Raw genomic sequence first — 22,767 nt, 5'->3', positions numbered from 1 at the left:
CTGGAATCTAATCCTCATCCCTTTCTAGAAAGGGAGACAAAAGCAAAGCACCGGTGCATTCAGAATCTAATCGCTATCTAGAAAAGGAGAAGAAGCCAAGCACCGGCGCATTCACAATCCAGAATCTAATAGTCATCGCTTTCTAGAAAAGGAGAAAAATAAGCGAAGCACAGGTGTGTTCACAACCCAGAATCTAATTATCACCACTTTCTAGAAAAGGAGAAAAAGAAGCAAAGCACCGGCGCATTCACAATCCAGAATCTAATAGTCATCGCTTTCTAGAAAAGGAGAAAAATAAGCGAAGCACAGGTGTGTTCACAACCCAGAATCTAATTATCACCACTTTCTAGAAAAGGAGAAAAAGAAGCAAAGCACCGGCGCATTCACAATCCGGAATCTAATCGTCACTCGTTTCTAGAAAAGGAGAAAAAGTGAAGCACCGGCGCATTCACAATCCAGAATCTAATCGTCATCACTTTCTAGAAACGGTGTAAAAGCAAAGCAGAAATTCACAATCCGGAATTGCAAAGTAAATGTTTTTACGATAAAATAACGAGACGGGAAATAAAAACAACACACGGCCTCTCTGGACTTCTGTACGTTCCGGAACACAGAGCAAAAAAAATAAAAAAAACGAGCACAGAGTAGAAACATCAGAAGAATAGCGGCGCATGAAGTCCGGAGCGGACCCCGCCCGACTGAGACCAGAAAGAACAGGAAAGGAAAACAAGAATTGTGCATAAACCGTTATTTTCTTCGTTGTGGTTCTTATTCTATTAATGTTATTACTTTATTAATAATTAAAAAAACTAATCAGCTCAAAGTCACTGTGTTTAGATCTGCTCGGCAGAACGGCGCCCTCTGGTGAGCGCTGGTGTTACCGCTGGCGTTACCTGTCGCTCGTCTCTACGTTTATTTATTTATTTATTTGTTAAGGTCCGAGTCCACTGTGATTGGGTGCGTTCTGCGGTTAGCTAGAGGAGATACCCCTCCCGACCCTCCCAAAATACCCTCCCACCCACCCTCATGGACACACACGGGGGGCATGGGGGCTGCCCGGTCAGGCGAGGTGGGCCGCTCGCGTCCCCTCTCCTCCCCCGCCGTCGGGACAGTGCGATACACAGATGGATGGAGTTTCCCCCCCGGCAACCCTCCTAAAGATTCGTCTGAAAAACAAACAAACAAACAAGAGCACAACATTACTCACCAAAAGTATGTGGACACCCCTTTAGCCACACCCATAACATTGACGTGCATGCTCTCCAAATTCTGTTTCTACCCATCTGGAAAAGGAGAAAAAGCAAAGCACCGGCGCACTCACAATGCGGAATTTAATCACCACCGCTTTCTAAAAAAGGAGAAAAAGCAAAGCACCGGCGCACTCACAATCCGGAATTTAACCAACATCATCGCTTTCTAAAAAAGGAGAAAAAGCAAAGCACCGGTGCGTTCACAATCCGAAATCTAATCACCATCACTTCCTAAAAAAGGAGAAAAAGCAAAGCACCGGCACATTCACAATCTGGAATCTAATCACCACAAGTTTCTATAAAAGGAGAAAAAAGCAAAGCACCGGCGCGTTCACAATTCATAATCTAATCATTGTCACTTTCTAGAATAGGAGAAAAAAGCAAAGCACCGGCGCACTCACAATCCGGAATTTAACCAACATCATCGCTTTCTAAAAAGGGAGAAAAAGCAAAGCACCAGCGCGTTCGCAATACGGTATCTAATAATCATCACAGAGTTTCAAATTCTATTTCTACCAATCTAAAAAAGGATCACAATCCGGAATCTAATCATCACCACTTTCTAAAAAAGGAGAAAAAACAAAGCACCGGCGCATTCACAATCTAGAATCTAATCATCATCACTTTCTAGAAAAGAAAAAAAGCTAAGCACTGGCGTCTTCACAATGCGAAATCTGATCACCACCACTTTCTAGAAAAGGAGAAAAAAGCTAAGCACCGGCGCATTCACAATCCGGAATCTAATCATCATCATCACATCACATCATATCCTTAGACATAGCCGATCGTGTCTGTGCGGACACCCGGATTCAAACCGAGCTCCTTATTGAGTCTAACTTAAGACCCATGGTTTATTTTATATACATGGCTTACCCGACAGCGCGTGCTGTGCCTGTGCGGGGTCGGGGGGCGCTACACGCCGTAGCAGGCGGACAGGCGCTCCTTCAAAATGGGAGGGAACTGCTCGGAGAACTGCTGCCAGTTGTCCTCGCCGACCTGGTCTTTGAATCCATGCAGGATCTACACACACACACACACACACACACATATATTACACTTACAAACAGGTGCGCAACAGTGACCCCTACTGTCAGGCTGAGGTGCCACCGTAGCACTGTGTCCAGTGGTCACTTACCTTGTAGAACATTTCTCTCAGGTCATCTTTGGGAGTGACCCACGAGGCCACGGCGTCGCAGAAGAAAATGAAATCCTGAAAACGAGAAATAAAAAGGCGAGTCAGTCTAACAGAAAAATCATAAGCACCGGCGCATTCACAAGCCAGAATCTAATCGTCATCGCTTTCTAGAAAAGGAGAAACAGCAAAGCACCGGCGCATTCACAATTCGAAATCTAATCGTCATCACTTTCTAAAAAAGCAGAAAAGGCAAAGCACCGGCGCATTCACAATCCGAAATCTAATCATCCTCGCTTTCTAGAAAAGCTGAAAAAAAGCAAAGCACCGGCGCATTCACAATCCAAAATCTAATCACCACCACTTTCTAGAAAAGGAAAAACAGCAAAGCACCGGCGCATTCACAATTCGAAATCTAATTGTCATCACTTTCTAAAAAAGCTAGATAATAAAAAAAATAAAATAAAATAAAAAAAACCAAAGCACTGGCACATTCACAAACCGGAAACTATTCATTATCACATTCAAGAAAAAGCAAAGCACTGGCGCATTCACAATCTGGAATCTAACCATTATCACATTCAAGAAAAAGCAAAGCACTGGCGCATTCACAATTCGGAATCTAATCATCACGTTTCTAGAACAGGAGAAAAAGCAAAGCACCGGCGCATTCACAATATGACATCCAATTATCATCACTTAAAGGCTAAGCACCAGCTAATATTGAAGTTTTAAACAAATACATGCATCGAAAGTTGAGTTCCTAACTTGTGATTATTGATAGTTAGAAAACATTTTTTTTTACAAATTCAAGGAATACGGCTTAAAATTCTGTTGTTTTGCGTCGCTCGCGGTCTTCGGAATCTGTCACAGGCGTCGCGCGTGTGACGTAGATGGTGGACAACAACTCAAAAAGTAGAATGGAAGGCGATGCAAAATGATTAAAAGGTGCGCTGTGTTTGGCTGCAATAATTCAATTCAACACCAACACCGATTTGATATTATCGCCAAATATATATATATATATATATATATATATACAGTGTATCACAAAAGTGAGTACACCCCTCACATTTCTGCAAATATTTCATTATATCTTTTCGTGGGACAACACTATAGACATGAAACTTGGATATAACTTAGAGTAGTCAGTGTACAACTTGTATAGCAGTGTAGATTTACTGTCTTCTGAAAATAACTCAACACACAGCCATTAATGTCTAAATAGCTGCAACATAAGTGAGTACACCCCACAGTGAACATGTCCAAATTGTGCCCAAATGTGTCGTTGTCCCTCCCTGGTGTCATGTGTCAAGGTCCCAGGTGTAAATGGGGAGCAGGGCTGTTAAATTTGGTGTTTTGGGTAAAATTCTCTCATACTGGCCACTGGATATTCAACATGGCACCTCATGGCAAAGAACTCTCTGAGGATGTGAGAAATAGAATTGTTGCTCTCCACAAAGATGGCCTGGGCTATAAGAAGATTGCTAACACCCTGAAACTGAGCTACAGCATGGTGGCCAAGGTCATACAGCGGTTTTCCAGGACAGGTTCCACTCGGAACAGGCTTCGCCAGGGTCGATCAAAGAAGTTGAGTCCACGTGTTCGGCGTCATATCCAGAGGTTGGCTTTAAAAAATAGACACATGAGTGCTGCCAGCATTGCTGCAGAGGTTGAAGACGTGGGAGGTCAGCCTGTCAGTGCTCAGACCATACGCCGCACACTGCATCAACTCGGTCTGCATGGTCGTCATCCCAGAAGGAAGCTGACGCACAAGAAAGCCCGCAAACAGTTTGCTGAAGACAAGCAGTCCAAGAACATGGATTACTGGAATGCCCTGTGGTCTGACGAGACCAAGATAAACTCGTTTGGCTCAGATGGTGTCCAGCATGTGTGGCGGCGCCCTGGTGAGAAGTACCAAGACAACTGTATCTTGCCTACAGTCAAGCATGGTGGTGGTAGCATCATGGTCTTGGGTTGCACGAGTGCTGCAGGCACTGGGGAGCTGCAGTTCATTGAGGGAAACATGAATTCCAACATGTACTGTGACATTCTGAAACAGAGCATGATCCCCTCCCTTCGAAAACTGGGCCTCATGGCAGTTTTCCAACAGGATAACGACCCCAAACACAACCTCCAAGATGACAACTGCCTCGCTGAGGAAGCTGAAGGTAAAGGTGATGGACTAAACCCAATTGAGCACCTGTGGCGCATCCTCAAGTGGAAGGTGGAGGAGTTCAAGGTGTCTAACATCCACCAGCTCCGTGATGTCATCATGGAGGAGTGGAAGAGGATTCCAGTAGCAACCTGTGCAGCTCTGGTGAATTCCATGCCCAGGAGGGTTAAGGCAGTGCTGGATAATAATGGTGGTCACACAAAATATTGACACTTTGGGCACAATTTGGACATGTTCACTGTGGGGTGTACTCACTTATGTTGCAGCTATTTAGACATTAATGGCTGTGTGTTGAGTTATTTTCAGAAGACAGTAAATCTACACTGCTATACAAGTTGTACACTGACTACTCTAAGTTATATCCAAGTTTCATGTCTGTAGTGTTGTCCCATGAAAAGATATAATGAAATATTTGCAGAAATGTGAGGGGTGTACTCACTTTTGTGATACACTGTATATATATAGATAGATAGATAGATAGATAGATAGATAGATAGATAGATAGATGACACAGCTTTAGGACAAATCAAATGCGTGTTTATTGTTAAATACAGAACAGAGCAGGGATGCGCGTCTTTTCTCTATTAAAAAAAGTGTTTAGGCTAAATATTTTAAATGCACTAATCTGATCAAAATATGGTATAAATAAAAATAGAATAAAGGCTGAAAGACCTTAAACCTGCGTTATCATGCGCGCTAGAAAAACCAACATGTTCACCTGATGTGGTTTCAGAGAGGATCTGAGAGGGGTATTGATGTTCCCCTCAGCACTAAATCTCTCTCTGATGGTGCTCGGTGCACTAATACACACCTGTACTGCACCTGCATGTGACTTGAGAGCAAAGCAAATCTAGCCTCGTTATTATTGCGCCACTATTAACTATCTATTTAGTAGGTATAATTAACATAACAATATATACTACATTTTAAGTTATTATTCGTTTCAGTACATTTTTATTCAACGAAAAAATACATTTCAATCATTTCAGCAAGCCAGCAAGAGAGAATCTGCAGGCTGTAATGCCATATTAACCGTCATTAAGTGTTTCAGAACGCCGAGGCTGTTTAAATATAGTCTAAATTAATTATTTTATTGAGTGTGAACCATTAATAAACTTGCCTATAATTACTGTTGCCATTGTTTCCATCTTAAAACACAAAACCTGACACTCAGGTTGCGGTAAAATGACGCTCTTAGCTCATTTTCATAATTAATTTATTTAACATTCATTACACCTGAATGTAAGCGTAAATCAAGATGGACCCTGCAACAGCAAAAAGAAAGAAAGAAAGAAAGAAAGAAAGAAAGAAAGAAAGAAAGAAAGAAAAAACGTTATACAGGCACCCCCACTGTCACTGCAGATTCATCCTCTTCATTAAATTCAGAAATAGCTTCGGAATCTGAAAAACCAGCACTGGAAAATTCGCAGTTCAAGTCAGTCATAACGGTGTAGTAGTACACTGTTGTCCACCAGTGACGTCACGCTGCAACTTCCTGGAATTTCCGGAGCGACCTCGGGTTTTTCCGTCAATTTACTTGAAATCGTTGATTTTTTAGTGAATTAAACAAGTTATTTACATTTTATTCATGTTTATGGTTTTTAACTAGCTAAACTAATGCGAAATCTTTAGAGTTGTCCATTAGGTGGTGCTTAGCCTTTAAAAAAAATAAAATAAAAATCCGGAAGCTATTCATGATCACTTTTTAAAATAGGAAAAAAAGAAAAGCACCGGCACATTCACAATCCGGAATCTAATCAACATCGGCGAACACGGTTTACTCGCCTGCACCACGCCTCCAGGATTCACACCAATCATCACGCAGATGCCTCTGAAGGCGGAGTCTTTCTCCTCATTGTCTCGGATGTTCCTCAGAGACGTGCACCTACACACACACACACACACACACACACACACACTTTAGCATGATCTTCGCTTTCATACTACAATCATCATCGTCATAGCAACAAACTCACCAGGGCCGAATGAACTGTTGAAGATTGGGAGCCACTTCCTGCGGACACACGTACCCCAACCGACCAATCGTGATGGCTGTAGGAAAAGAGGGTGGAGTCAAATCAGTGGTGGGGAAAAAAATACTCTCACACACGTCGCTCTATATTAATACTGTTTGTTTCACGTGTCCAAATACTTTTGGTTCATACAGTGTAGATGAGAGTGTAGGTGCAGTACCGGTGTTCTCCAGCAGGGTTTTGGGGGTGTTGGGTCTGTTTATGATCTCCACCAGATGAGGAAGAACCAGGGCCACGTAGGGCTGCATCTCCACACCTGACACACACACACAAATGAAAACTGATCACAGTTCAAACTAAGCACTGGCGCATTCAAGATTCGAAAACTAATTATCATCGCTTTCTAATAAAGGAGATAAAGCAAAGCACCGACACATTCACAATCCGGAATCTAATCATCACCACGTTCTAAAAAAGGAGAAAAAGCAAAGCACCAGCGCATTCACAATACGAAATCTAATCATCATTACTTTCTAAACAAGTAGAAAAAGCAAAGCACCGGCACATTCACAATCCGGAATCTAATCGCCAACACTTTAAGCAAAGCACCAGCACATTCACAATCCAGAATCTAATCGTCAACACTTTAAGCAAAGCACCGGCGCATTCACAATCTGAAATCTAATGATCATCACTTTTTAAACAAGGAGAAAAAGCAAAGCACCGGCACATTCACAATCCGGAATCTAATCGTCAACACTTTAAGCAAAGCACCAGCGCATTCACAATCCAAAATCTAATTGTCAACACTTTAAGCAAAGCACCGGCGCATTCACAAAACGAAATCTAATCATCATTACTTTCTAAACAAGTAGAAAAAGCAAAGCACCGGCACATTCACAATCCGAAATCTAATCATCATTACTTTCTAAACAAGTAGAAAAAGCAAAGCACCGGCACATTCACAATCCGAAATCTAATCATCATTACTTTCTAAACAAGTAGAAAAAGCAAAGCACCGGCACATTCACAATCCGAAATCTAATCATCATTACTTTCTAAACAAGTAGAAAAAGCAAAGCACCGGCACATTCACAATCCGAAATCTAATCATCATTACTTTCTAAACAAGTACAAAAAGCAAAGCACCGGCACATTCACAATCCGGAATCTAATCGTCAACACTTTAAGCAAAGCACCGGCGCATTCACAATCTGAAATCTAATGATCATCACTTTTTAAACAAGGAGAAAAAGCAAAGCACCGGCACATTCACAATCCGGAATCTAATCGTCAACACTTTAAGCAAAGCACCGGCACATTCACAATCCGGAATCTAATCGTCAACACTTTAAGCAAAGCACCGGCGCATTCACAATCTGAAATCTAATGATCATCACTTTTTAAACAAGGAGAAAAAGCAAAGCACCGGCACATTCACAATCCGGAATCTAATCGTCACCACTTTCTCGAAAAGGGGAAAAAGCAAAAGAACCGGCGCATTCACAATTCGGAATCTAATCATCACCACTTTCTAGAAAAGGAGAAAAAGCAAAAGCACCGGCACATTCACAATCCGGAATCTAATCGTCAACACTTTAAGCAAAGCACCGGCGCATTCACAATCCGAAATCTAATCGTCAACACTTTAAGCAAAGCACCGGCGCATTCACAATCCGAAATTTAATCATCACCACGTTCTAGAAAAGGAGAAAAAGCAAAGCACCAGCGCATTCACAATCCGAAATCTAATCGTCAACACTTTTTAAACAAGGAGAAAAATCAAAGCACCGGCACATTCACAATCCGGAATCTAATTGTCACCACGTTCTAGAAAAGGAGAAAAAGCAAAGCACCAGCGCATTCACAATTCGGAATCTAATCGTCAACACTTTAAGCAAAGCACCAGCACATTCACAATCCAGAATCTAATCGTCAACACTTTAAGCAAAGCACCGGCGCATTCACAATCCGAAATCTTATCATCATCACTTTTTAAACAAGGAGAAAAAGCAAAGCACCGGCACATTCACAATCCGGAATCTAATCGTCACCACTTTCTCGAAAAGGGGAAAAAGCAAAAGCACCGGCGCATTCACAATTCGGAATCTTATCATCATCACTTTCTACAAAAGGAGAAAAAGCAAAAGCACCGGCACATTCACAATCCGGAATCTAATCGTCAACACTTTAAGCAAAGCACCGGCGCATTCACAATCCGGAATCGAATCGTCAACACTTTAAGCAAAGCACCGGCGCATTCACAATCCGAAATCTAATCGTCAACACTTTAAGCAAAGCACCGGCGCATTCACAATCCGAAATCGAATCATCATTACTTTCTAAACAAGGAGAAAAAGCAAAGCACCGGCGCATTCACAATCCAAAATGTAATCATTATCACTCACCCATCTGCATGCAGATCTCGCCGATGGCCCAGGTGGCGTTGTTGCACACAGAGATGAACTCGGGGTTCAGGTTCGTCCCCAGAATGGGCATGAACTCCGCTACACACACACACACACACACACACACACACACACACACACACACACAGACAAACGTTCACACACACACACACACACACACACGTTTATACATAATAAATACATAATGACCCACAACAGGACTGAGTCACAGGAGAAGAGAAATAAACGACACATTTAGTACCGAGTATCACAACACGGGGGTATAATTCACCCCCCACCCCCCGAATAAGGTCCTACTTTTACCCAGAAGTCCTTGCAGGACGAGAGCTCTTACCGATGCAGGGTTTGACGTGAGGGAAGCAGGCTTTGGTCAGGTCGCCCAGCAGAGCGAAGGAGCTCTGTCTCACCTCCGGCATCGTGTCCTGGACAGATAAATGACCACGCCCTATTTTTTTTATTCTGGTCTCACTGTGATTTACAAGATGTAACATAAAGCCTCCACAAGGGGGCGCTCCCGTACAAGCCTATTTATTATTATTACGGCCGTACCTGCATGCACTGGAAGAGGAGGGTCATGACGTTGCTCCTGGCGACCAGCTGATCCACGTGGTTGCCCAGACCCTCGGCCAGACCGCTCAGGAGGTCCAGGGCCACGATCATGAAGTCCTTGTCGGGGGCCTCGTACTGATCCGGCTGCTGGCTGTACATCTACACACACACACACACACACACACAATACGATTGGCTGTGTCTGAGGGTGGGCGGGACGGAGGGTTCCCTGCCCCTGAATAATGGAGATCGGCTGTGTGTGTGTGTGTGTGTGTGCTCACCATGGCCTGAGCGAGTGTTTTCTGGACCAGCGTGACGCAGCGCTGGTAGACGGGTTCGCAGTAGGGCAGGAAGCCGCTCTGCAGAGCCGTCGCGACCGACGATAAGCACTGCGGAGAAGCACAAACGTGAGGTCAAAAGTATTGGGACACCCGCGATATTATGCAAATTATGTAAAATACATGGCAGCTGTAGCCTAGTGGTTAAGGTACTTGACTAGTACCACCTGCGTGTTCACAATCCGGAATCTAATCATCATCACCTTCTAGAAAAGGAGAAAAAGCAAAGCACTGGCACTGAATGCGCTGGTGCTTTGCTTTTTTCCTCTTCTAGAAAGTGATGGTGATTAGATTCTGGATTGTGAATGCACAAGTGCTTTGCTTTTTTCCTTTTCTGGAAAGCAATGGGGATTAGATTCTGGATTGTGAATGCGACGGTGCTTTTCCTTTTTTTTCCTTTTCTAAAATGTGGTGATGATTAGATTTTGAATTGTGAATGCGCCGGTGCTTTTGCTTTTTTCCTTCACTAAAATGTGATGATGATTAGATTCCGGATTGTGAATGCGCCGGTGCTTTTGCTTTTTTCCTTCACTAAAATGTGATGATGATTAGATTCCGGATTGTGAATGCGCCAGTGCTTTGTTTTTTTCCTTTTCTGGAGAGCAATGGTGATTAGATTCCGGATTGTGAATGCGCCGGTGCTTTTGCTTTTTTTCTTTTCTCAAAAGTGATGGTGATTAGATTCCGGATTGTGAATGTGCAAGTGCTTTGCTTTTTTCCTTTACTAAAATGTGATGGTGATTAGATTCCGGATTGTGAATGCGCCGGTGCTTTGCTTTTTTCCTTTTCTGAAAAGCAATGGTGATTAGATTCTGGATTGTGAATGCGCCGGTGCTTTTCCTTTTTTTCCTTTTCTAAAAAGTGATGGTGATTAGATTCCGGATTGTGAATGCGCAAGTGCTTTGCTTTTTTCCTTTACTAAAATGTGATGATGATTAGATTCCGGATTGTGAATGCGCCGGTGCTTTGCTTTTTTCCTTTTCTGAAAAGCAATGGTGATTAGATTCTGGATTGTGAATGCGCCGGTGCTTTTCCTTTTCTAAAAAATGATGGTGATTAAATTCCGGATTGCGAATGCGCAAGTGCTTTGCTTTTTTCCTTTTCTAAAATGTGATGGTGATTAGATTTTGAATTGTGAATGCACCGGTGCTTTGCTTTTTTCCTTTTCTGGAAAGCAATGGTGATTAGATTCTGGATTGTGAATGCACAAGTGCTTTGCTTTTTTCCTTTACTAAAATGTGATGATTAGATTCCGGATTGTGAATGCGCCGGTGCTTTGCTTTTTCTCCTTTTCTAGAAAACGACGATAATTAGATTCCGGATTGTGAACATGCTGGTGCTTTGCTTTTTTTCTTTTCCTAGAAAGTGATGGTGATTAGATTCCGGATTGTGAATGTGCCGGTGCTTTGCTTTTTCACAATTCGAAACCTAGAAAAGGAGAAAAAGCAAAGCACCTTCGCATTCACAATCCAAAATCTAATCATCATTACTTTCTAGAAAAAAGGAGAAAAAGCAAAGCACCGGCGCGTTCACAATCCAAAATCTGAACGTCACCACTTTCTAAAAAAGAAGAAAAAGCAAAGCACCGGCGCATTCACAATCCGGAATCTGGCTACTGAACAACTAGTTACCTGGTGAAGTATCAGCCATCTAATTATTAGTCTACTCAACCAACTCTAAGTATCTATTCACCCATCAGAGCAGGGCAGTGCTAGCTCACAGCCGTTGAGGCGCTGACCGGGCTGGTAATCGGAAGGTTGCTTGTTCAAGCCCCACCACTTACATTTACATTCACGGCATTTAGCAGGTGTGTTTATCCAAAGTGACTCGTGAGGGTTAAGGGCCGTGCTCAGTGGCACCTCGGCAGTCGCGACAGTTGGGGCGTAAGTTTCGGACGCCCCGTTATCTCACCTCCAGCAGCGGGAAGAGATCTTTATCCTCGTCCTTCAGCTCGTTCCACTTCTGGATCAGCGGCGGCATGAGCTTCTGGATGTACTCCTGCAACACACACGGTAAAATCCATCGTTCTAGTACCGCAGTGATCTCAGAGTCGGAGAACAGAAAGCAAAACGGCTCCGTGAGCTCTAGCTACCGGCTGATTGAGGTGATGCCCGACCGAGTCGGCGAGGGTCCCGATGGCGTCGTACAGGATGAGCAGGTTCTTGTGCTGGTACTTCCCGAAGGCGAAGACCAGAGTGTCCAGGATGAAGCTGAGATAGGGGACCAGCTCGGTGCACGCCTCTTCCTCCAGGGTGGCGAACGCACTAGCGCAGGGACGGATAGATAAAGTGAGAACTAGCGGTGCGCGATCGATCCGATACCAAGCGAACACAGGGTCAGCATCATGTTTATTATTATAGAAAAATTACATAATTATATAACGATTCGTTTACATAAATAATGAGTGTGTGTTGCTTTGTGATATTCATAACGGATAAAATGCATAAAACAACAATTTACTGATATTTGCCTTAAATACCTGATGTATATAATTTGATACGCACACATTCAACCCAAATTTAAAACAAAATGAGTTATGAAATATCAAGTAATAATAAGTTACAATATAATAAATAATTAAAAAATATTTGTAAATACGATAAACAATTATTTAATAAATATTTTTTTATTTTAATATGATAAATAATTATAATAAATAAATAATTAACAATAGTTTTTTTTTTTTTAATAAAATTATAAATCCAGACTAAACGTCTTCCTTTTACAGCAATTCTTCTCTGGCTTAAAAAAATAAAGTACACAAAATTAATTAATTAATTAATGAATCTTTTAATATAATAAATAATGAATTCATAAATAAATATTATTTTAATTTGATAAAACAAAACAATTTTCCCCTTTCACTGCACTTCATCTGCGGCCTAAAAAATAAAGTACACAAAATTATTTAAATAATATTTTAATATAATAAATAATTAATAAACATGTTTTATTTTAATAAAACAAAACAATTTCTTCTTCTCTGACTTAAAAAATAAAGCACACACAATTAAATAAATAATAAATAAATAATACATATTTCTATTTCAATATAATTATTATATTGTTATTATATAGTTATTATAATATATTTTAATATAAAGTACACAAAAGTAAATAATTAATAAATAAACAATAAATATTTTGTATTTTAATATAATAAATAATTAAAGAATAAATAATTATTATTTTAATATTATAAAACAAAATGTTTCCCTTTTACTGCACTTTTACTCTGGCTTGAAAAATAAAGTACACAAAATTAATTAAATAATAAATAATTAATAAATACATATTTTTAATATGATAAATAATATATTAATTAATATTTTTTTATAAAGTAACAAAACTAAATTTCTTCCTTTTACAGCACTTCTTCTCTGACTTAAAAAATAAAGTACACACAATTAAATAATTAATAAATAATTAAATTTTTTTTATCATAATATAATAAATAATTATTAAATCATTTAAATTTTAATATAATAACAAAACAAAGCCGAAGCTCCTCACCTGCAGGCGGCCTCCTGGACCCTCTTGTTTCCGTCCAGGATGCGTTTGAGCAGCTCGGTCATGAGCGGCTTGAGTTGGGCGTCCGGCGGCTGGCTGACCACCCAGTGGGCGTAACGGCTGAGCGTCCAGCAGGCGATGGACCGGACCAGAGCCTTTTTGTCGCACAGACACTGGATCAGGTGAGGGATGAGCTCGGGCAGGTAGGGCACCATGCCCTGCATGCAACCTGCACAGAGATCACCGGATTAGAGGCGGCGTCCGGATGCTTTCGGCCGTGTGGTGGACGCGGGGAAGGTCTCGCTCACCCTCGGCGATGGCGCCCAGCACCAGGATGCCCGACTCCTTGACGACCCATTCCGGGTGGAACAGGAGACCCTTCAGGAGGGGCAGCAGGTGGGGCAGCAGCTCGTCGCGGAACACGTTGGCCAGGACGTCCAGCGCGGCGGCCGAGCACTTACCTACGAACATGACGGTCACTTTAATTGGTTTAATTACCCCCCACATACACACACACACAATTTAGTCATTTCCACTTCCCGTGTGAATCCACTGTCTGATGTGAGTCCGATCTGCACCGCTTCTTATCACCTGCTAATGTTGAGTATGGAGAGACACGCTACGCTCCATGTGACCCCCTTCACCCGACTGAATCATTTCCAATTCCCGTGTGAATCCGCTGTTTGATCAGGGAGATCTGAACCGCTTCTTGTCACCTGCGAGTGTCGGGTATGGAGAGACACGCTACGCTCCATGTGACCCCTTCCCCCCCATTCCACTCACACAGGGGCCAGACCAGCGGGAAGAAACCCAATCCGACCTTCCCTCACGTAATTTAGTCATTTCCAGTTCCTCTGTGAATCTACTGTCTGAAATGAGTTCAATCTGCACCGCTTCTCATCACCCGCTAATGTTGGATATGGAGAGACACGCTACGCTCCATGTGACCCCCTTCACCCGACTGAATCATTTCCAATTCCCGTGTGAATCCGCTGTCTGATGTGAGTTTCATCTGCGCCGCTTCTTATCACCTGCTAATGTTGGATATGGAGAGACACACTACGCTCCATGTGACCCCCCCCCCCCCCCCCGTTCAACTCACACAGGGGCTAGATCAGCACTAAGAGAATGGATCTGACCTTCCCTGCCTCAGTTTAGTCATTTCCAATTCCTCTGTGTATCTACTGTCTGACGTGAGTCCGATCTGCACCGCTTCTCGTCACCTGCAAGTGTTGGTTACAGAGAGACACGCTACGCTCCATGCGACCCCCTTCACCCGATTCTATCGTTTACTATTCCCTGTCCGATCAGAATGATCTGCACCGCTTCTCGTCACCTGCAAGTGTTGGTTACAGAGAGACACGCTACGCTCAACAGTGCAAGGCATTATGGGAAATGTAGGCGAAACTACACTGTCGATGCTCTCATCGTTTACACTCACGCAGGTTCCAGTCGGACAGGGTGTCGTCGTCGTCATCCTCGTCGTCGCCGATGTCCTCGCCCTCCTCGCCCTCGCCGCCCTCGTGCTGCAGCGTGACGGTGCGCGACCTGTGGAAGCGCGGCTTGATGTCCTGCTCGCTGTCCGGCACGGTGTCGTCCTCCTCCTCCACGTCGCCCTAGAGGGGTGCACCGAGGTCACTCCGTTTTAATGCCTGAAGTCCGACTACGGTCGGGTGTCCGTATACTCTCGGCCCCTAGTAAACCGGGATGAGGGCCAAAGCCAAGGGGCCCCGGGTTCACCCACCTTAGGCAGGATCATGCGATTACACGAGCACTACACAGCCGGAAGCATTCGGACGCCCCGTTTCCGAAACTAACGGCATCAACCCTAAAATGCCAGGCGTATCATATTCGATACGTGAGTTTTAGAGAGCTCTATATCATCAGTGTGTGTGTGTGTGTGTGTGTGTGTGTGTCGTTTCCTGTTAGCTACATGTCTTCTGCCCCCTGGTGGATTATTCAAAGAAATTTTAGTATGTTAAAGCCTGATGTATCAAATTTGCTACAGAACAATTCTTATTTAATTTTTGGGGCCGAAGCCAGGAGGGGGCCCGGGGTGCACCCACCTTGAGCAGGATGATGTCGATCTCCGAGTACTTCATCCCGTTCACCAGGATAGGAACCAGCCTGCGGAGAGAGAGAGAGAGAGCGGACGCCGTTAGCCTCGCGCCGCTTCGGAAAACGATCGCGCCCGAACAGGATACGAAGCGGGACTCACTGCACCAGGTGTCCCGACAGCGCCTCCTTACAGACGGGCTGCTCGGCCAGCGTGAGCCAGAACTCGCAGGCCTCCAGGGCCACGTTCTCGTCGGCGTCCTGCGTCCGCTGCAGCATGTACTGCGGGGAAAGAACGATATTAGTGGGACGACGGTCGGCCTCTGCCGGCCGTTAGAGGCACCACACGCAGACGGGGGACAACGGGGATCAGTGTGTGACTCCGTAGGAAGCAAACGCAGACAGGACCGCCAATCAATCACAGGTTCTCGACCACACCCCCTTAGACATAGCCAATCACGTCTGTATGTAGACGCCCGACTGGTCGATAGCACAGCTAGGGATCGAAACCCTGAATTTACCCTCCTATATGATATGTGCCCCCAATGACTGGGTTCACATTTGTAAGCCCAGCCCGGGATTCGAACCCCCCTCCTTCCCGAATTCTGGGTCCAGTTCCCCAGGTCAATCACAGGTTCTCGACCACACCCCCTTAGACATAGCCAATCATGTCTGTATGTAGAACAGCTAGGGACTGAAACCCTGAATTTACCCCTGAGCCACCCTCCTATACGAAGTGCCCCCAATGACTAGGTTCCGTATTCGTGAGCCCAGCCTGGGATTCGAACCCCCCTTAGACATAGCCAATCATGTCTGTATGTAGAACAGCTAGGGACTGAAACCCTGAATTTACCCCTGAGCCACCCTCCTATACGAAGTGCCCCCAATGACTAGGTTCCGTATTCGTGAGCCCAGCCTGGGATTCGAACCCCCCTTAGACATAGCCAATCATGTCTGTATGTAGAACAGCTAGGGATTGAAACCCTGAATTTACCCCTGAGCCACCCTCCTATACGACCTGCCCCCAAATGACTAGGTTCCGTATTCGTGACCTTAGCCTGGGATTCGAACCCCCCTCCTTCCCGAATTCCTATCATGTCTGTATGTAGACGCCCAACTGGTCGATAGCACAGCTACGGATTGAAACCCTGAATTTACCCCTGAGCCACCCTCCTATATATGATATGTGCCCCCATGACTGGGTTCACGGCACGCCACGCGGTGCGCTTCCGTATTTGTAAGCCCAGACCGGGATTCGAACCCCCCTCCTTCCCGAATTCTGGGTCCAGTTTCCCAGGTGGAGAGCGGTCATGTGACCTTTCTCATCGATAAGGCCTGTCTGCCTGTGAAACTGCCGCTCACTGGATGTTCCTGGCGTGTCACGACAGGTTCGCGACCACTCATGTCTGTACGCAGACGCCCAGCCGGTTGATAGCACAGCTGGGCTAGGGTAATTTCCCGCTGCGCCACCCTCCTACACGACGTGCCCCCGATGACTAGGTTCACACTACGCCACACGCCGGGATTCGACCCCCACCCCTTACCTGACTTCGTCTTACCTGGACGATACTGTGCATGTGTGGGATGAGGCGGTCTATGCGGACCTCCAGGAGCATGACCAGCGCCCTGCACACGTTCTTCCTCACCTCGGGGTCTTCGTCGCCCGCCAGCGCGAACAAGGACTGCGGGAGAGAACAACGTGAACACCCGCTCCGACGGTCCTTAAACGAGGTTCCAAAAACGAGCGCACCCACCTCTATGAAGGTGTCGATGTTGTCCATCAGAGCCTGCGCCCTGCCGATGATGAACTGGTTCACGCACGCGATAGCGTGAGACCTGGCAGAAAACGAACAATACCGACCCTTTAACGCCAGGCGTATCATATTTGATACACGAGTCTCAGAGAGCTCTACATCATCAACATGTGTATTGTTTTCATTCAAAATCTGACGCATACAGGTGGATACTGTAGATGTCTTCTGGCGCCCCCGGTGGATTATTCATGTACTGCACCCACCAGAGGGCCTTCGATTGAGTCGTCTTAAAAAATAATAACAATAATAATGAAGGAAATTCACAGTTCAGTTTAAGGGATTTAAAATATCAAGTTCCGGACGTTTTAGTACGTTAAAAAAAACATGCTGCAAAAAATATATGGCAAAAAAGCCTGATGTATCAAATATGATACAAAACAATTTTATTTCATTTTCGAACAGAACGGCTGTCCACGATATTTTCTGCCCTAACGGGAGCAATTTTAACAGCCCAGATTTTAGAAAACTAAAAATCCCAGAATTCAATCCGTCCCCGGGTACATCTGAAAAGGGATCTACTGGATTCGGATCTGGTGCCTGGGCAGGCGGTTCAGGAACCTGAACCAGCCTGGATGATTCAGACTAGAGAGATCGGTCATGTGACCTTTCTCATCGACAAGGCCTCTCTGCCTGTGAAACTGCATCCCACACCTATACGACTTGAAGCACCGCCCTGCTGCGACGCGATTGGCCCGTCGGATAACTGCAGGTCTCAGTGGGTCCACAGGTGCTCCTGATGAACAGACCTTCACTGAACCTCTAGGTTAAGGTGCCGGACTGGTCATCAAATGGTCGCCGGTTCAAGTCCCACTATGCCCACTCGAGCGAAACAAACCTGATTTTGGAGCTGCAGTGCTTGAAGAACTGCAGAAACTTGGGGATCATGATGTTGAGCGGACGGTTCAGGGCGTCGCTGTCCAGCAGCTCGGACGAGTCCTCGCAGATCTTCTGCAGGGCCCCGAACGAACCCTGCGCACACACACACACACACACACACACGGCGTCCGTGAGCCACGTCACAATTGAGTATAACGAGTCGACACGGCAACAGCGACCCCTAGACGACCGGCTAGACGGGCCCGAATCCCGGGAGGGGCCGGGTGTTACCTCGCAGGTGTTGTAGTCCTCGGAGTTGAGCAGGTTACAGAGTTGCGGCAGCAGTTCGGGCCAGGTCTGCAGCTCGCCCTTGGACGCTATGGTGGTGATCAGGATGCCTGGCGAAAGAAAGAGGGGCACGGGGGGGGGGGGGGGGGGGGACGAGGCGCTTTAGCACTTCGGACCCTAAACGAATGGTATTAACCCTATAATGCCTAGCGTATCATATTCGATACACAGGTTTTAGAGAGCTCTAAATTGTCTAATTTTCTGGCAATTATCTGTAGCTTTAGGCTTGAAAGATTTAAAAAAAATACGTTCTGGACGTTTTAGTGTGTTAAAAAAAACGCTGCAAAAAATACATTACAAAAAAGCCTGATGTATCAAAAATGATACAAAACAAAAAAAAGCAAAGTCTCATTTTATTTTCTAATTTTCTGGCAATTATCTGTTACTTTAGGCTTAAGAGATTAAAAAAAAAAAAACGTTCTGGACGTTTTAGTGTGTTAAAAAAAAAACATGCTGCAAACAATACATTACAAAAAAGCCTGATGTATCAAATATGATACAAAACAAAACATATGCAAGGTCTTATTTAATTTTCTAATTTTCAGCCAATTATCTGTTGCTTTACGCTTAAAAAATAATTAGTTTAACCGTTTAGTATGTTAAAAAAAACCATGCTGCAAACAATACATTACAAAAAAGCCCAATGTATCAAATATGATACAAAACAAAACACATATGCAAAGCCTTATTAAATTTATTTGCAATTATCTGTTGCTTTAGGCTTAAGGAAATTAAAAAGATACGTTCTGTACGTTTTAGTATGTTTAAAAAACATTTTGCAAACAATACATTTTTAAAAGCCTGATGTATCAAATATGATACAAAACCAAAAAAAGCAAAGTCTTATTACATTTTTTAATTTTCTGGCAATTATCTGTTGCTTTAGGCTCAAGGGATTAAAAAAATTACGTTCTGGAGATTTTAGTATGTTTAAAAAACATGCTGCAAACAATGAGCTACAAAAAAGCCCGATGTATCAAATATGATACAAAACACAGCACATATGCAAAGTTTCCATCTCCAGACTCACCGATGGTGGCACGGATGAGGGGCGACGGGTCCCCGATGTTGTTGAGACACTCGCGCTTGATGAAGTCCGAGACCGCGGGGGGGAAGTTCTGATAGTGCGCCTTCACGTTGTTCTTCAGGATCAAACCGCTCAGAGAGCGAGTGGGTTCGTCTACACACACACACACACACACACACACACACACACGATATCTTCAGTATGGCAAGTGTAGCTGTTTTCCATCCTTTATCTCCCAATTTAGTCATTTCCAATTCCCCTTTTTGATCTGACATGACCAATCAGTGGCAGTGGCGAACTAATCAAGGGGGATCGGATCAACACGCCCCCACGTGTCCAATCTGTGGCCGCTTCTCGGGGGGACACGCTAAGCTCCATGTAACCCCCCTCACACACACATAACAGCAAGGAGAGTCCGACCTTCCCTCCCTCATTTTCCACCCAATTTAGTCATTTCCAATTCCCCTTTTTGAATCTGTGCTGCCTGTGCAACCCCCGATGGGAAGGGGGGTGGGGGGGGGCAACACATGCCCCCTCCGACATGTGTCCAATCTGTGGCCTCTTATCAGAGAGACACGCTAAGCTCCAGGTAACCCCCCTCACACACACATAACAGCAAGGAGAGTCCGACCTTCCCTCCCTCATTTTCCACACGTGTCCAATCTGTGGCCTCTTCTCAGAGAGACACGCCCACTTTTACCTGTCCAATCAGTGGGCGCTTCTCAGAGAGACACGCTAAGCTCCATGTAACCCCCCCCCCTCACACACATAACAGCAAGGAGAGACCCCGCCCGACCTTCCCTCTATCATTTTCCACCCAATTTAGTCATTTCCAATTCCCCTTTTTGATCTGATCTGGGGGAACGGGATGACCACACGCCCCCCCTGACCTGTCCAATCAGTGGCGGCTTATCAGAGAGACACGCTAAGCTCCAGGTAACCCCCCTCACACACACATAACAGCAAGGAGAGTCCGACCTTCCCTCCCTCATTTTCCACACGTGTCCAATCTGTGGCCTCTTCTCAGAGAGACACGCCCACTTTTACCTGTCCAATCAGTGGGCGCTTCTCAGAGAGACACGCTAAGTGACCCCACCCGACCTTCCCTCCCTCATTTTCCACCCAAGTTAGTCATTCCAGATTCCCCTCTTTGAATCCGTGCGGCCTGTGTAAACCCCGAGCGGGAGGGCGGATCAACACACCTACATGTGTCCAATCTGTGGCCGCTTCTCGGAGAGACACGCTAAGCTCCATGTAACCCCCCCTAACACATAAGGAGAGCAAAGAGAGACCCCGTCCCACCTCCCCTCACTAGAAAGCAATTTTGGGCCCTTGAGTAACCTTACCTTCAGACTTGAGACTTGTGAGCACGAATATGAGGTAATTGTTGAAGTCGGGGTACTGGTTAAGCTGCTCCAGTTTCTGTCCGAGCGGTCAAGGAAAACGTCTCAAACACAAACACACAAGAACACAAACCACGACAGGGAAAACCCGAGCTCGCCCCACACACCACCTGGACGGGAAGGATACCTCCTGCACGGCCCTCTGCGTGGCGGTGTCTGGCGACTGAGAGTCCTTGAGCAGCAGGAGGACCTGCTGGAGACTCTGCTCGTCCGGCTGCCACTCCATCCTGCGCCCACACGGCCACGAAGAGACGAAGACACACACACACACACGCCGGGCAAAATAAAAGACACAAACACACAGAGGACGGATGAGTGCACTACACGGAAAATAAACTCTACCCGAAATGGTTCATGAGGCGACAGGCGGGCGTGACCCCCCCCATCCTTTTCTGATGTACTGGTAATGATGGGGCGATGGCAGAAATCAGAAATGGCTATTTGTGACAAAAAAATGACAAAAGCAGGTGGACTAGTCGGGATTTTAGAAAGTATGAACCTAGAACCGGGTATCAGAAGCATGGGTGGCTGTTTAACTAGTTAAATTCTGGCTCATGTAGTAAATAATACCATTAATATTAAGTATTTTCACAAATATCTAAAATTTTCCCTTCATATAACGCATATAATATGACGCCAGTGTTGAACAGGCAATTACCAATAACAATTAATGCTTTGTATCGTAATATTGTGTATCGCGGTATGATATATTCGACTATATCGCTCATCTCTGACCTGGACTTGAACCAGCTGCACAGATCGACGCGAATTTCGTATTTGTTCGTCCTAAAAACGTAGCAGCAAGTATAATCAGGTGTAATTATGTGTTGTTTACTTTATAAATCGCAAGTTTTGTCTCAATCTGAATATATTTACTGTGTGGAAATCACGACAAGGCCAAATGCGCTGGTTTTGATTTCGCACCGCACCCGTATTGCGCAAATCTCCATCGCTATTGGCTGGCCTCATTCTACCGACTATTGTTTCGTCCAATCACAAACGCGACTATTTTCAGTAGCGGAAAAGCAACCAATCGTAGCAAAGGAGGCGGGGTTTGCGAAAAACGGTTACGAATTTAAAAAGAAAAAAAAACGGCCCGGTTTTGGTAGCTAGTGGCTAACCTGAGAGTAGTTATCTGGATATGAGGGTTAAATAGATGCAGTGTGTCCAAACCCCGCAACACCGAGTTAGTAACATAACTATAAAACATCACAGGACACAGACAGGAAAAGAAACATTCACATATTGGTCGCTAAGCGTATTTAGAAAGAACGAGTCGATGCTAACATGCTAAGCTAACGTGTTAAAAGTGCCGCCAGGCGCGTTTACCTGATGTCGGAGATTTCTCAACACGCTGATTTTTTCCTTATATTCCGTATATCACTGTGTTAAGATATTAAAATTAAACTATAATGCGTTTGAAATGTCTAATTTAAGTATAAAATTAATTATAATTGTGTGAGCCTGGCTATTCAATCAGCGGCGCCTCTTTTTTTTCTAACGCGATTTGAGCGTGGCGCATGAACACATTGCTGTGACCCTCACCGGACCCCGTACAGGACGCTAATTCCAGTCCTAGCTAATTTAGCTATTCAAAAAATAAATACAAATTAAAAAGCAAACTTATTTATATAAGAGTACAGAAGCAAAATGAGTCATAAATAAATGTGGTGTTTAAATGAAAGACAATTTTGCCCTATTCGCACTAAAATATACACAATTACCAAAAGTATGTGGACACCGTTAAATAAACTGTGGTGATTTGGATTAAAACCTCATATAAAGTATAATGCAGGTCAATTAAACAACAAACATTTTGACCAGGTAGTTTTGTAACATGTTTCACAAAAGACTTCTGTATATTAGGGTGTTTATTTAGCCATTTTATTACACTTTTTTGCAATTATTGTGCCTAAAACACATGAATTCAATGATTAGAACTGGTGT

The 22,767-nt window shown here is 44.4% G+C and overlaps 1 protein-coding gene across 3 annotated transcripts; it reads right to left on the bottom strand.

Annotated features, from left to right (window-relative positions):
- Positions 1-1,034: 1,034 nt before the first annotated feature.
- tnpo2b (transportin 2b) lies at positions 1,035-22,239 on the bottom strand. Of its 3 annotated transcripts, none has more exons than XM_063009293.1 (25): positions 22,150-22,239; positions 20,948-21,047; positions 20,764-20,839; positions 19,421-19,570; positions 18,334-18,440; positions 18,062-18,195; positions 17,167-17,248; positions 16,972-17,094; positions 15,576-15,694; positions 15,424-15,484; positions 14,799-14,973; positions 13,666-13,818; positions 13,361-13,586; positions 11,940-12,111; positions 11,759-11,845; positions 9,791-9,898; positions 9,510-9,668; positions 9,295-9,382; positions 8,940-9,038; positions 6,752-6,847; positions 6,535-6,610; positions 6,344-6,443; positions 2,386-2,460; positions 2,124-2,270; positions 1,035-1,166 (listed from the first exon to the last, which is right to left on the bottom strand). In XM_063009293.1, exons 2-24 carry the CDS (start codon positions 21,044-21,046, stop codon positions 2,163-2,165), a joined length of 2,673 nt encoding a protein of 890 aa, XP_062865363.1. In that variant the 5' UTR covers position 21,047; positions 22,150-22,239; the 3' UTR covers positions 1,035-1,166; positions 2,124-2,162. The 3 variants fall into 3 exon arrangements, with proteins under 3 accessions (XP_062865363.1, XP_062865365.1, XP_062865366.1); XM_063009295.1 differs by lacking the exon at positions 22,150-22,239 and adding an exon at positions 21,942-21,989; XM_063009296.1 differs by lacking the exon at positions 1,035-1,166 and adding an exon at positions 1,224-1,283.
- Between the last annotated feature and the right edge of the window lie 528 nt (positions 22,240-22,767).

The sequence above is a fragment of the Trichomycterus rosablanca genome, chromosome 15 (assembly GCF_030014385.1).
Source record: "Trichomycterus rosablanca isolate fTriRos1 chromosome 15, fTriRos1.hap1, whole genome shotgun sequence".
NCBI lineage: Eukaryota > Metazoa > Chordata > Actinopteri > Siluriformes > Trichomycteridae > Trichomycterus > Trichomycterus rosablanca.
Note: the sequence above shows the minus strand (reverse complement) of the source record. Positions and strands in the feature narration are given on the sequence as shown.